The sequence below is a fragment of the Mustela putorius genome, unplaced genomic scaffold, assembly GCF_011764305.1.
Source record: "Mustela putorius furo isolate JIRA1106 unplaced genomic scaffold, ASM1176430v1.1 tig00000196_pilon_pilon_pilon, whole genome shotgun sequence".
Lineage (NCBI taxonomy): Eukaryota > Metazoa > Chordata > Mammalia > Carnivora > Mustelidae > Mustela > Mustela putorius.
Window position 1 is genome coordinate 7,762,940 of NW_025421310.1, and position 14,055 is coordinate 7,776,994.

Genomic DNA, 14,055 nt, shown 5'->3' on the forward strand with positions numbered 1-14,055 from the left:
TGCACAGGCGCTATGCCTGACCCTTCCAGCTCATGTACCCTGAACAGACAACAGACATCTCCAGTTTTCCATCAACTAAATAAGCCATTCTCCCTGTCCGGGCTGCAGGTACAGGTCCGGAGTGGAGCCAAGGTCGACACAGATCCCCGCGGAGGTCCCAGCGCCCCCTCACGTCTCCACTTGCTAGCAGAGGCAGCTTCAGACTCAAAGCTTTCCCGACTAGTAAGAGGAAAACATCTCAGCTTCCGGCCTAAGTGTCCACAGCACAGTAAGCTTTTACCCTGAACGGTTGGAAACGTTTATTGTAGAATAGTCAGGAGGCTTTGCTAGGGGCTCCGCGTGATGCCGGAAGAACACAAACGAACCCAAACCAGAAGACCAAGCTCAGCCTGGCAGATAGGGCAGGGAGCACAGAAGCCGACTCCCGGCTCACTCGTAGACCCCGCCCCCGCCCCCGCGACCGCCGCGGACCCGCCCTTTTCCACTCCCAGCACCGCCATGGCGTATTTCCGGCAGACCCGGAAGCGGTTCTGGAGCCCTGGCGGTCTCCCTGTAGAAGGTCACTTTGTTTCCGCTTCAAGCTGTAGCGCGGCGGCACTCAGTCGGCCAAGGTCCGTACATGGGTGTGGGGGTGGTAGGATACTAATGGCCCCTGTGTTCTCCAGTCATGAGCCCGGACGTCGCTGCGACACGATCGGAGGGCTGGGTCTCGCCTCCGTTGCCGGTAAAATCCTGGGGAGGCCACCCCTGGTCCCTCTCCAGCTCTGGCGTGGGGACACCACCTGCCTCTTCGTTTCTCTGCTTGGTACCCTTGGCCCACCTTCCTCACGCACCCGGTGCCGTGTGAAAGCCCCACTAGTGGCCGGATGCCACTCGCGGGGGCGCCGTCCCGCCCGCGGCCGCCCCCCTGCCCGGTGTCCTCCCTGGTCCGGGGCTTCTGTGCACCTCACCCTGTCTTGAGGCGCCACCCCCACAGCATCACGAAGGGCCTCTTTCGCCTGGGCTTCTGCTCACTGTTGCTACCCCTGCAGAAGGTGACAGGCTCGTGTCCCGTGACAGGTCGTGTTTGTTCCATCCCTAGGCTCATCCCATGAGGGGGATGTGCTAGTCGTGCTGTGGCTCGGGGGCAGCTGTGCAGCAGCAGCTTGATGTAAGAAAGATGTTAGAGCCTGAAGTGACGGCCAAGAAATAATTCTTGAGACGTCTTAGTGCAAAAAGGTGATTTTATTACAGCACCGGGACAGGACCTTTGGGCAGGACCTTTGCACTGGGGTCATGAGCGGTGGCCCATTGTATACTTTCAAGTTGGGAGAGGGTTAGGGATAGCGTAAGTCTCTAAGGAATTTCGGGAACAAGGTTTCCAGGATCTTGAGGGGGCTAGCTGTTAGGGTAAGGTCATTTATTACCATCTAATAAAACCTTGGTCATGAGACTCTTCCAGTGTATATCAGTGGGTCATATGCTTGGAGGATGATTGTTAACACATATCTTGGCGGGGTGGGGGTTGGGGGGACTAGGTTAGAGCTACAGGAAAATTCTAAAGGAGTTTTTATGTGTTAAAGTAGACGTGCAGGATCCAGGAGGTTGGGCTGGGATTGCCTTTTGCCCTTATCAAAGTATGAACATCAAGGCAGCTGAGTTCCTAGAGGAATGTCACTCCCTGTTTGAAGGACTTACCATTGGGCTGTAGTCAGTAAGAGCATTTAATAAGTTATCTTCTGCCTCGATTTCCCACATCACAGCGGAGGGCTGGGATCCACATCTTTTGGGGTCCTAAACAAGCCAGGTTCTGCCATTCCCGCTGACAAAACTCAAAGGCAGAGAAACCAGTGGTGGTGAAAGAAAAAAAGGATTTGCTTCAGGGAGGCGGACAGTGGGAAGACATCAGAGTAGCCTCTCAAAGACTGTTCTCCAAACTATTGAAAATACTGCCAAGTTTCTAAGGAAAATGTAGGGCAAAGGTGGGTGGATGAGTAGTAGTGCAGGTAGGCAGTGGAAGTCTAAGTGACGGCGTCTGTGAGTCAATCATTGGTGGGGACTGGCTGGCTCAGGGCCATTCTTTCCTTGAGGGGGTGGATTCACTTTCCCTCAGGATGATTTGCTCTCAGGATCTTCCATGTGAGCTGAGACTCGAACTGGAAAGAACCCAACCAGAAAGATTGAGGTCAAAATGGAGGCACCCAAAGTCCTCTTTTAGTGGCATGTGTACGGCCCCAGTGCCCCACTGGAAAGAGTATTCCCCATACAAGGGTTTTGGGGGGGTTTTGTTTTTTGGGGTTTTTTTTTTTGTTTTATTCTCTTTTGTTTTGTTTTTCCTATCTTTGTATCCTCAAGTTTCATTTAAATTTGATTCCAATTTTTTTTTTTTAAGTATCCAGTGTTTTTCCTTTAAATTGTATCACAGATGAGTTCTCAAGGGTTTTATAATAATTATATATTGAAAAGACTCTTAGTATCTGGTACATAATTTTACACTATTTCATTGTGCACTTGCTTAACATACAGGAGTCCTAGTGCTGCTTTAACAAAGTACCACAAATAGGGATGCCTGGGTGGCGCAGTTGTTAAGCATCTGCCTTCAGCTCAGGTCATGATCTGAGGGTCCTGGGATCAAGTCCCACAAGAGGCTCCTGCTCAGTAGAGAGCCTGCCTGTGTGCATTCTCTCTCTCTCTCTCGCAAATAAATAAAATCTTTAAAAAAAAAAAAATACCACAAATAGGGTGGCCTAAAACAGAAATGTTAAAAAAAAAAAAAAAGAAAGAAAGAAAGAGAAGCCAAAATAAAATAAAAACAAATGTATTGATTCCTAGTCCTGAGTGTGGAAGGTGTCTGCAAGGCCCTGTTCCCTCTGAAGCCTGTCGGGAAAAAAATCTTTCCTTGGTTCTTCTAGCTTTTTTTTTTTTTTTTAAGATTTTATTTATATGCCAGAGAGAGAGAGTACACACAAGCAGGCAGAGAGGCAGTCAGAGGCAGCAAGAGAAGCAGGCACCCTGCCAAGCAATGAGCCCGATTGGGGACTCAATCCCATGAACCCTGGGATCAGGACCTGAGCTGAAGGCAGCAGCATAACCAACTGAGCCACCCAGGCATCCCCTCCTCTAGCTTCTGGTCTTGGTGGGCAGTGTTTGACTTTCCCTGGCTTGTGGTGCATCACTCCAGTCCTTCATCTTCACAAGATGCATGTCTTTATATAGGGACACCTGTCATATTGAATTAGAGCCCTGTTCTACCCCAGGATAACCTCATCTTAACTCATTATATCAGCGATGACCCCACTTCCAGTAAGATCACACTGAGGAAGCCAGGGGCAAAGGGGGTGTGGGTTAGGACTTAACAATATCTTCTCTGAGAAAAAGCACAGTTCAACTCCTAATACTAAGGATATTGATGATCTCTTACATTAAGTCAAAAACTAATTTAACCAGACCATCTGATATGTTTAATGTTACGTTCTCCTTTGTGCAAATCTGGAAATGCTTCATAAGAAAGAGTCACAGTGTATTTGCTGATGGGAAATGCAACCCGTTCGATTTTTGTTTGCATTATTTTTTAATTACTGCTAGTAAAGCAGAAAGACTGATGTCACTGTGTTAAGGATTTGCTCTGTGTTCTTGTAGGGACACAAAGCAGGCTGCCCCCAAAAGTGGCACATAAAAGTTGTTCTGAGCTAAAAGTAATAAAAACCCAGCAGATGCAGGAAAGGCCCTCTGCTTCCCATGTAACTGCCTAACACACATCAGAAAGATCAGCCTGCTGCAGGAAGACAGGTGTTAACCGAGGCCCCTCATCTGCCTGATGGAACAATCTTGTTTTTCCAAGCTTCTCTTTCACCTTGCCAAGGAGTCTTCTTCCCTGCCCCTCTCCTTAGCTCAAGTAAGCTTCGTGGTGCCTAGTTGTCTTTGGACTTGCATGTCTGAGTTCCACGGATGTACGCCTGTTTCGTGTCAATTTGATTCTTAAGCCCAGTGAGAGGGAACACAGGGTAGGGGAAGTTCTCCCTCACTGACATTCTCAATTCTCTTGTTAGTCTAACACTCGAAATACAAACTCTGCTGTTTCAGGTATGTAATCACGTCACCCATGAATAATAACAGTTCTAGCCTTCTACTGTCCTTGTCTTGTTTCCACCTTTACCTGTTTATCTGGGTCCCCGCTCAGGCATCCTGTGTGTAGTGAACGGGAAGAACCCGGACTGGGCCCCTAGTCCCAGACTCACTTTCACGAAAATGCTCTCAATGTTGACTGCTGATCATAGTGTTTGCTGAAACTTTCTTGCTGAGATGTAATTTTAAATGTTGTATTTGGCATGATTTTACTACCAATTATCTTGCTGATGGGTTAATTGTACTCAAATATGTTTTGCTTAAATCTGTTATTTTGAGGGGTGCCTGGTTGGCTCAGTGGGTTAAGCCTGCACCTTTGGCTCAGGTCATGACCCCAGGGACCTGGGATTCAGCTCAGCATCTGGCTCTCTGCCCAGCAGGGAGCCTGCTTCCCTTCCTCTCCCTGACTGCCTCTCTGCCTGTGAACTCTGTCAAATAGATAAATAAAATCTTAAAAAAAAAAAAAAAGTTAGAAATCTGTCTTCAAGGTTTGTCCTCTAATACAAATGGCATTATTATCTTCTGCTATGATGCCGAGTTATATGTGTGTGTGTGTGTGTGTATTCAAGAATCAATTAGATGGAGGACCTTTATTAGGAAGAGAACTGATCATGATGTGGGAAACAAAGGCAGAAGAAAAACTACTAATATCCTTATACCTACAGGTCATTGACATATCCTTGAAACAGGCAGAGTGACATTTCTCCAAGGATTCAACTGCCATGATGTTAATAGGTTGCTAACGGGAAAAGACAGTCCTGACCTTAACTCCCCAACCCCCACCAGGATCCTGTAAGTCTACTTTAACATAAAACATTTCCTTTGGAAACTTCCCCTTTCTCTCAAACCCCCTAGCTATCTATTGGTAATCATCCTCCAAGCAGATGGCCGGCTGGTAGACATCAGAAGGGTTCCCTGACTAAAGATTTTTGGTTGGCAATTAATGACCTTTTCCCAAGAACCGATAGGCCCCTCAAGGTCCTGGATACCTTGCTTCCAAAATTCCTTAGATTCTTGTGCTATCCCAAACCCCATCCAACTTGAAAGTATATAATGGGCCATGCCTTATGACAGAGTGTGGTCTTTCTTCCCCTGGGTCCTGTCCCCATGCTTTCATAAAATCACCTTTTGCACCATAGACATCTCAAGAATTCTTTCCTTGCCATGGGTATCAAGCCCTAATGTTCTTTCCTGCATAGATACCAGAGATGAACAGTTTATATCACAAACAGTTGCCTACCTATAACAGACACATGAAAAAAGTTTCAACATCATTAGCCAACAGGGAGATTCAAATCAAAACCACATTAAGATACCACCTTACACCAGTTAGAATGCCCAAAATTAACAAGACAGGAAACACCAAGTGTTGGAGAGGATGTGGAGAAAGGGGGGCCTTCTTACACTGTTGGTGGGAATGAAAGTTGGTGCAACTACGTTAGAAAACAGTCTGGAGATTCCTTGAGAAATTAAAAATAGAGCTACCCTATGATCCTGCAATTGCACTCCTGGGTATTTACTCCAAAGATACATATGTAGTAAAAAGAAGGGCCATCTGCACCCCAGTGTCCATAGCAGTAATGGCCACAGTCATGAAAGTGTGCAAAGAGCCAAGATGCCCTTCAACAGATGAATGGATAAGGAAGATATGGTCCATATATACAATAGAATACTATGCCTTCATCAGAAAGGATGAATACCCAGCTTTTCTATCAACATGGATGGGACTGGAGGAGAGAATGCTGAGTGAAATTAAGTCAAGCGGAGAGAGTCAGTTATCATATGGTTTCATTTACTTGGAGCATAAGGAATAACAGGGAGGACATTAGGAGAAGGAGAGGAGAATTGAATTGGGGGAACTTAGAGGGGGAGATGAAGCATGAGAGACTATTGTCTTTGAGAAAGAAACTGAAGGTTATGGAGGGGATGGGGTGGGGGTTGGGTGAGCCTGGTGGGGGGTATTAAGGAGGGCATATACTGCATGGAGCACTGGGTGTGGTGCATAAACAATGTTGGAACATTGGAAAAAAAAATAAAATTGAAAAAAAAATAATAAGAGTTGTCTACCTGGAGGACAAACATTGATAAATATTGATAAATATTTCATCTTTCCTTTCTCTGAATATAATCCCCTCTTTGGAAATTCGAAATCCTACCTCCTTCTTAAGTCACCGTGACACAGAAGCTTCAAACACCTGTCTTTGCGTCTCATGTCTTTCTTGTTTCCATAATTAAGAACTTAATTGTTTTCTCTACTGAAATTGTTTTCTCTACTCTTACATCATTTTAAGTCTTAGACCAGCCGAAGAATTGAGAACAGCGCAGGAAAAACAAATTTTCCTCTCCTCACATTCATTCTGTTGTGTGAACTGACCTCCACGCTTCACACCCAGAACAGAACATGCAGACAGCTGGGGATCAAGGGCAGCCAGAGTTTCATTGCTTTGCCAGCCATGGAGGCCTCAGCAGGTCGGGCCTTCAAACTTGGAGCCCACCTGGGGAAAGGGCTGGGGGTTTGTAGGGAAATATGGGATTATGTCCCATTTCCAGAGGAATTGTGTCTGTGCTGCCAGCCCTGTTCATCATGTCATCGGGGTGGAACCAGGTTCCTGAATCAAAGGGCTGAGAAGTGAGGAGAAGAGGTCTGTGGAGAAGGAAAAGGTTACGTATTTGGGAATGGAGTCTCACTGAGGTGGGAAGCAGAGGCAGAAGAAAAATTACTCAATTTCCTTACCCCCTGACAAGCCCTTCATACAGGCAGAGTGACTCTCCTCTAGGGACTCAACAAACTCCACATTCAGGCTTTGCTAACGGCAAACGGCAATCCTAGCCTGACAGACCCCTACCCCCAACCAGGATCCTGGAAGTCTACTGTAACTATGCCTTGTAAACTTTATCTCTAAACGCTCCAAGATATGTGTTGACAATCATTCCCAAGCATATGGCCCACTGACATACATCTAAAGGGTCTCACGTCAAAGGTTTTATTACCAATAATGAATAACCTTTTCCCCAATAATACCTAGCTCCTCACTGTTCTGGAAACCTGGCTTCCAAAACTCCTTAGAGACTTACACCATCCCTGACCCCCTCCCAACTGGCGAGTATATAATGAACCACTCCTCACAGCCCCAGGGCAGCAGCTCTTTCTGCCTAGGATCCTGTCCCTGTGCCTCAATAATCCACCATTTTGCACCAAAAATGTCTAAAGAATTCTTTCTTGGTCATCAGCTCTGCACCTCACACACCAAAACTCACTTATATTCTTAGAACCAGATTCCTGAAAGAAAGGGCTGAGAAGTGAGGAGAAGAGGTCTGTGGAGAAGGGAAAGGTTCCTTTTTTAGAAAAGGAGTCTCCCTGAAGCATTAATTGCTTTTTTCTTTGTTCCTCCTGATACTTTTCAATTGGTTTTCATTTCAGTCACCAAGACAGCTGTTTTAAGAAGACTGCAAACTTTACAGTGAGAAACCACTCCGTGTTTTCTGGAATGGCTAAAATAAAGAAAAAGGATAACATCCAATTTTCCCGAGAATGCTGAGAATTAGAATTCTCATATCGCTGATCCGAGGGTAAAAAGAACATGCCGTGTGGAAGACTGTGTGGTAGGTACTTATGTACAGAAACACTTACCTACTGAAGGAGAATATTTTGTTACCCAAAAATATGTCTCCTTGAACTGAACATTATTTTTGGTCGGTTATTTTGAAGCAAAATAAGATAAAGGAAAAACTCTGAAATCCTGTGTTTACTTTGAAAGAGACATTTGCATTTATACAGGAAAGTTCAGTCTCTCAGTGGTCTCCCTCTGTAGCAGAAAGAGAGAGAAGGAACCAGTCTTCAGAAACTCTGATGGTGGAGAAGGCAGGGCTCAATCTCTGCTCCCAGCCCCAGCCTTGGTTCCCCTGCTTGGACTGGTCACCTCCTCAGTTCCTTCCCAGCAAGGTCACCTGTGGAGTTTCAGAAAGGATCTCTGTCACTTGGTTTGACCTAAAACAACACTGTTTTGTTAATTAAGTGCTCAGGTTATTCTCAGTGAGGCCAGGGAGGGGGGGAGCCTGAGGGATTTGGTGGTTTTCTGAGAGTAGTTTTTCAGCTTTGGTCCTGGAGAGGTGGCAGAGTCTCTGCTCCGTGAGTCTGGGAAGGTCGGGGCCCTGCAGCCCGCGGTTCCTATGCTGACGCTGAAGTTGTGAGTGGCGGTGGCAGGAGACCCCTCCCTCCCCACAAAGCAGGTGAGGAAAATGCAGGGATGGGTGTCCTCATGGGAGCTCACAGTTTCTGAGCTGCTCCGGACACAGAGGACTGGGAAGTTGGGCCTATTCTGCATCTCCGAGTCCTGCCCGTGGGTGAGCAGTGTGAGGACAAGGAGCTCTGTTGCTGGATTTCAGGGCATTTTCTCCTGATGCAGCTGTGATTTCCCACAGATCCCTCTTGAGGACGAAATCTAGAGGTGGAGGCAAAAGCAGAAATGGCTGGTTCTCAGGTGAGCCTGGTGTCCTCGCAGAGCCGTGTCCTCTGTTTCTCCGCAGACCCTCGCGTTTAGAAGCTGCAGATGTGGATGCCTTGACTCCGGGTGCTTCTTCCTTCTGTGTTCACCTGTTTTTAAGATCTGGTCAGAAGTGATAACTCACAGGTCTTTAGAATGCTTCTCAGAGCCTTCTGTCTTGTCCCCAACCTGACTTTGATAGGGCATCAGTCATTGTCACTTTGAATTAAAGTCCCACGAGGAGTGACAATATTCCATTGGTGGCAGATCCAGAGGGGAAGGTGTTGAGTCCGAGATTCCTGTGGCTGATGAGGTCTGGTCCTGGGATGTCAGTGGGGGAAATCATTTCTCATTCGGGCTCTCGGGATTCTCGATCAGCTGTGTGCAGTCTGGGAGTAAGGAAATGTGGACATAAGCTCGGTGGCTATGAGTCCAGAAAAACTTCGAAAGTTTTTATTCTAAAAATGGGTGTGTGTATCTCCATCTTTAGCACTTGAAAGAGATATACTACTTAAAATGCACTAGATGAGGGGTGCCTGGGTGGCTCAGTGGGTTAAGCCTCTGCCTTCGGCTCAGGTCATGATCCCAGGGTGCTGGGATCGAGCCCTGCATCGGGTTCTCTGCTCAGCGGAGAGCCTGCTTCCTCCTCTCTCTGCCTGCCTCTCTGCCTGCTTGTGATCTCTCTCTCTGTCCAATAAATAAATAAAATCTTTTAAAAAAAATGCACTACAGGAAGGTGCCTGGGGGCTCAGTCAACTAAGGTTGGACTGTTGATTGCCACTCAGGTCAGGATCTCAGGGTCCTGGTCTGGACTGGTATCCCCGCTTCAGGCTCTGTGCCCAGAGGGGAGTCCCCTTGACATTCTCTTTCTCCCTCTCCTGCCCTTCTCCATCTCCTCTAAAATATAAATCAGTCTTGGGGACCTAAGGTGGTTCAGTTGGTTAAGAGTCTGATTTCTACCTCAACGTCAGGTCCTGATCCTGGGGACTTGAGTTCCAGACCCACATCAGGTTCCCAGGTGGGCAGGGATCCTGCTTCTTCCTCTCCCTCTGCTTACGCCTGTTTGTGGTCTCTCTCTTGCTCCTTTTGAAATAAATACTATAGTTTTGTGGGTTTTTTTTCAAAATTTTATTTATTGTGGCACTTGGGTTAAGCCTCTGCCTCCAGCTTAGGTCATGATCTCAGGGTCCTGGGGTCCAGCCCCACATCAGGCTCCCAGGTGGGCAGGGATCCTGCTTCTCCCTCTACTCCTGTTCTGCCTGCTTGTGCTCTCTCACTTGCTCTCTTTGAAATAAATACAATCTTTGTAAAAAATTTTATTTATTTGTAAGAAAAAGAGTGAGAACACAAATAGGCTGTGTTATGGTCAGAGGTAGAAGGCTCCCCACTGAGTAAAAACACACCCCTGGGCCTCAATTTAGGAGGCATTCTCAGGACCTTGTGTCTTGGCCTGAGCAGAAGGCTGATGCCCACTGACTGAGCCACCCAGGTGCCCCTATAAATAGAATCTTTAAAGAAGACAAAAATAAAAATAAATCTTAAAAATTAAAAGAAAGGAGTAAGCTAGGTATTACTAGCACAGGGACGCTGTGCTATCTCAGTGTAGTGTCTCTGTCAGTCGCTTGGTGCCCCAGACATGGGTCTATGATCAGATGGAAGCCTGTCCCGCAGCACTGCCAGAATTCCCCTGAGGCAGGACAAAGGTGGTGGGAGTTTCCTGAAGACCGAAGAGATGAGAAGGAGGAGGGCACAGGAGAGCCTGTCTGCAAGGGGCTTGGGGGTGTTGTTCCTTAAAGGGGGAAGGAAGGTGAGGAGTTCTGGGGAACCAGGAACTTGCTCCTTTCTGCTCACTGTACCTGGTTGTCAGAAGCCCATTGGTTCCTTAGGGTCTTGGTAGTTTTGAGGAGGGTCCCCTGCTGGGCCTGTCTGGACTCAGCCAAGGGGACACTGGGGCCCTTCCTCCACTCCTTTGCTCAAGCCTGCTTGCATAAAAGCAGCCTCTACAAATCTTACAGTGATTCAATTGTTTAGGTATATCTACTGTATTTCAAAAATCAGATTTATATTCTGAATTCCTGTTTTCAGTCCAGTGGAAACTCCAGTGATGATGATGTGCATTAGGCACTGATAACGTTTGTTTCCATTCAGCTGATGGGAACTTCTTTTATTGGCTTGGTGCTGTCTGCCAGATCCTCCCCTGAAATGATCCTATTTTCCCTCCTGTCATTTGTAAGGAACATGGGATACTGAGGAATATGCAAGAACTATCGCATTTCAGGTGTCAACTTCTTTCTTTTGCGTTTCGCTTGCTTGTAGGTTTGTTCTTTCTTTCTTTCTTTTACACATTTTCTCAGTTGTGAGACAGAGCACATGAGTGAGGACAGGGAAAGAAAGAAGCAGATCCCCACTGAGTGGGGAGCCAAACAGAGGATTCCTTCCCAGGAGTCTGCGATCATGACCTGAGCAGAAGGCAGACCCTTAACCAACTGAATGAACTATCTGGTTCCCCCTTGCTTATAATTTCTGAGGAGGAGAACAAAGTCAAAAGAGGTGTGGATAAAATTCAATTTCCTTCAGCTTCCAGTCTCTTGATAAATACCTAAGAAAGGCAGAGTAGAACATTCCTCAGGGAACTCATAACTGCCTCAAGGTTAATGTTTTGTTGGATGCAAAAAGCAGCCTTAGCTTGACACTAGCCAGACCTCCAGGATCTTGTAATTCCTTAACAGATGAAAATTCCTTTGGAAACCTCCTTGAACTCTATTCCCTAAATGTAGCTTGGCCATGATCCTTCAAGCTTGTGGCTCTCTGATAAATACCTGGAGGGTCTCCTGACTAAAGTGTTACTAAACAGTGAGTGGCCTCATCAAAACACCAGCTGGGAGGCCCTGAGGGTCCTGAAAACTTGCTTCCAAATTTCTTAGAGCCTCCTGCTGTCCCTCACCCCCTCTCCCCCTGAACGCTTAGAACCAGTCACTGCTCACAACTTTCCTCTCCCCTTGTGTTAGGACCACAGTGTTTGTACCATGACATCTCAACAATTCCTTCATCATTCACTCCATAACCCCAATATTTCACATCAGAAACATGTCTAGAATTTCTTTTTTTTTTTTTTTTTTTTTTTTTATTTTTCATAAACATATATTTTTATCCCCAGGGATACAGGTCTGTGAATCACCAGGTTTACACACTTCACAGCACTCACCAAAGCACATACCCTCCCCAATGTCCATAACCCCACCCCCCTTCTCCCAACACCCCTCCCACCAGCAACCCTTAGTTTGTTTTGTGAGATTAAGAGTCACTTATGGTTTGTCTTAGAATTTCTTGACCATTGGTTCCTCTCCCACATCCCAGCACTTTGCACTGGACAAGGAGGGCTGTCACCTCTGTGTAGTGGATAGAGTTGACTTCTGGGAGTGAAAGGAGTGAAAGTTCTCAACCAGGCAGCCCCCTGACCCTTAGGTTTGCTTTTTTCCCACACTCATATCACGGAGATGAAAAGGTCAGGTCTGGTTCTAGCTGGTGACACTAACTTTCTCTTCATCTTATGGACCATCTTAGGGGCACAGTTTGTCACTGGTCACTTGGTGACTGTGGTATTTGTTACAGGAACTGCTGACCTTCAGGGATGTGGCCATAGAATTCTCCGAGGAGGAGTGGGGACGCCTGACCCACACTCAGCAGCAACTGTACAGGGATGTGATGTTAGAGAACTATGGACACCTCCATTTCTTGGGTGAGGAAGACCTACTTTCAGGTTTCCAAAGCCCCACACCGTGTTTTGTTGCTTCCTGTGAAGACTGCCTCTTGGGAGATTTCTCTTGGGATGACTGAATAACAGATCAAGGCAGAAAGGGAAAAAGTAGGGGTTTGTGGATGGAGAGAGAAATCTTCATGATGTTTCCTTTTCAGCGTCAGCTTCTCCTTCCTCAAGGTAACATCATGGCTTGTGAAGAGGAGTGGCAGTTCTCAACATTGGGTCATAGAATGGTGCTGCTTACATCTGAGACTGAAATTTACCCTTCTTATCATGTCTGCTACTTGGAAGTGGAGGTCAGGATGTGAACATTGGAAATGCCTCCAGTGTGTTCTAAATGGACTGTTGGGCAACAGCTTTTGGGAAACCATTTTCTAGAATTGTCTAATATCATCTCTACTCTACTGAACACAAGACTCATGGGAAGTTAGAATCAGCAGCAATAGTCATTTTCCTTTTTCCTCATAAACAGGTCTCCTTCTGTCAAAGCCAGACCTGATCATGTTTTTGGAGCAAGAGAAGAAGCTCGGGAATGTGAAGAGAAAGGAGACTGTAGCTGTCCATCCAGGTGGGTGGGAATGGGTGAGGCAGGTGACAGAGTGGACGTCCAAGTCTTAAGGAGGGAGGTAGACCTTAAGCTGTGGTTTGAGTAGCTCTCCTTGAAGGAATGTCAGTTGGAGACATGCCCAGTTTTATGTCTCTGTCTCTCTCCGAAGGGTATCTGCTCTTCCACTAGGCTAAAGCCTTTGTAAATTCTGGTTCATCATGAGACAAGTAGGTCAGGGTTGATGCATGCACAGTGAGGTTTGATGCAGAAATTTCCAGACCACTGGAGACAGATTTCTAATGTTCTCTGCCTTGACTTTCTAATGTTAGAGGCTTTAATACTAGTCTTAAACAAAACTGAGATTTAGTAACATCATCAGATAACATAGCACTGCTCTAAAATGAGAATATATACTGCTTTTTTTCCCTTCAAGTGTTCTTTTTTCTTATTTCCTTTTTTTTTTAACCTATAGAAATTTCCACTCTGAGTTCTGTTCCTCAGTAGTCAAATAGTGCAATGTCTCTCTTTGTTTCCTAGAATTCCTACGTAACAAGTACTACTGGGGAACTAGCACATTTAGTGCTTGGACTTGTAGCCTTTAATAAAGTTTAATTTATTATCTCATTTGTTAATAATTGCATCATGATTCTGTCTTCTGTGAACTTTTCGTGACTTTGTCATGTGTGTTTTCACTTTCTGATTAGTTCTATATGTGATTTAGCTCTATATTTTGTACATCAAATGTCCTGATACAACATGCACATGTGCTTTTTAAGTAGTGAGTTAGACAATTAGTAAGATTCTCATATATTTTGTTTAAAAATTTTATTTGTTTGACAGACAGAGAGAAAAAATGAGTAGGGAAAGGGCAAAAGGAGAGGGAGAAGCAACGTCCCTGCTGAGCAGGGAGTCCTGGATCCAGAACCCTAAGCTCATGACCTGAACTGAAGGAAACTGCTTAAATAATTGAGCCCCACAGGTACCCTGAATACCCATGTTTGGGAAATCCTTTTTTTCAATAATGCAATGTTATTTCTGGGAAATTAATCATGAGCTTTTCCTTCTACTTTCCTCAGAATGTATCAGGATTTAATCCCAAATATTAATTTCATATACACTGTCTCTCAGCATATTTTTCAACTTCCATGGTGTTTATATAC

At 45.7% G+C, this 14,055-nt stretch overlaps 2 protein-coding genes across 4 annotated transcripts in view; one reads left to right on the top strand and one right to left on the bottom strand.

Moving 5' to 3' along the window:
• LOC123391211 (zinc finger protein 493-like) overlaps positions 1-14,055 on the bottom strand; it is a 144,401-nt gene that overhangs the window by 30,246 nt on the left and 100,100 nt on the right. The gene's annotated exons all lie outside the window — the stretch shown is intronic.
• The window catches only part of LOC101693213 (putative protein ZNF720), a 32,460-nt gene continuing 18,929 nt past the window's right edge, over positions 525-14,055 (top strand). The window contains exons 1-5 of one of the 3 annotated variants that reach the window (XM_045077454.1): positions 525-724; positions 7,526-7,707; positions 8,527-8,585; positions 12,201-12,327; positions 12,821-12,916. In XM_045077454.1, coding sequence (XP_044933389.1) covers positions 8,571-8,585; positions 12,201-12,327; positions 12,821-12,916 — 238 coding nt within the window. In that variant the 5' untranslated portion in view covers positions 525-724; positions 7,526-7,707; positions 8,527-8,570. Of the gene's footprint in view, positions 725-7,525; positions 7,708-8,526; positions 8,586-12,200; positions 12,328-12,820; positions 13,528-14,055 lie in introns of those variants that run through there. The other 2 variants (XM_045077456.1, XM_045077455.1) reach the window with 2 other exon arrangements.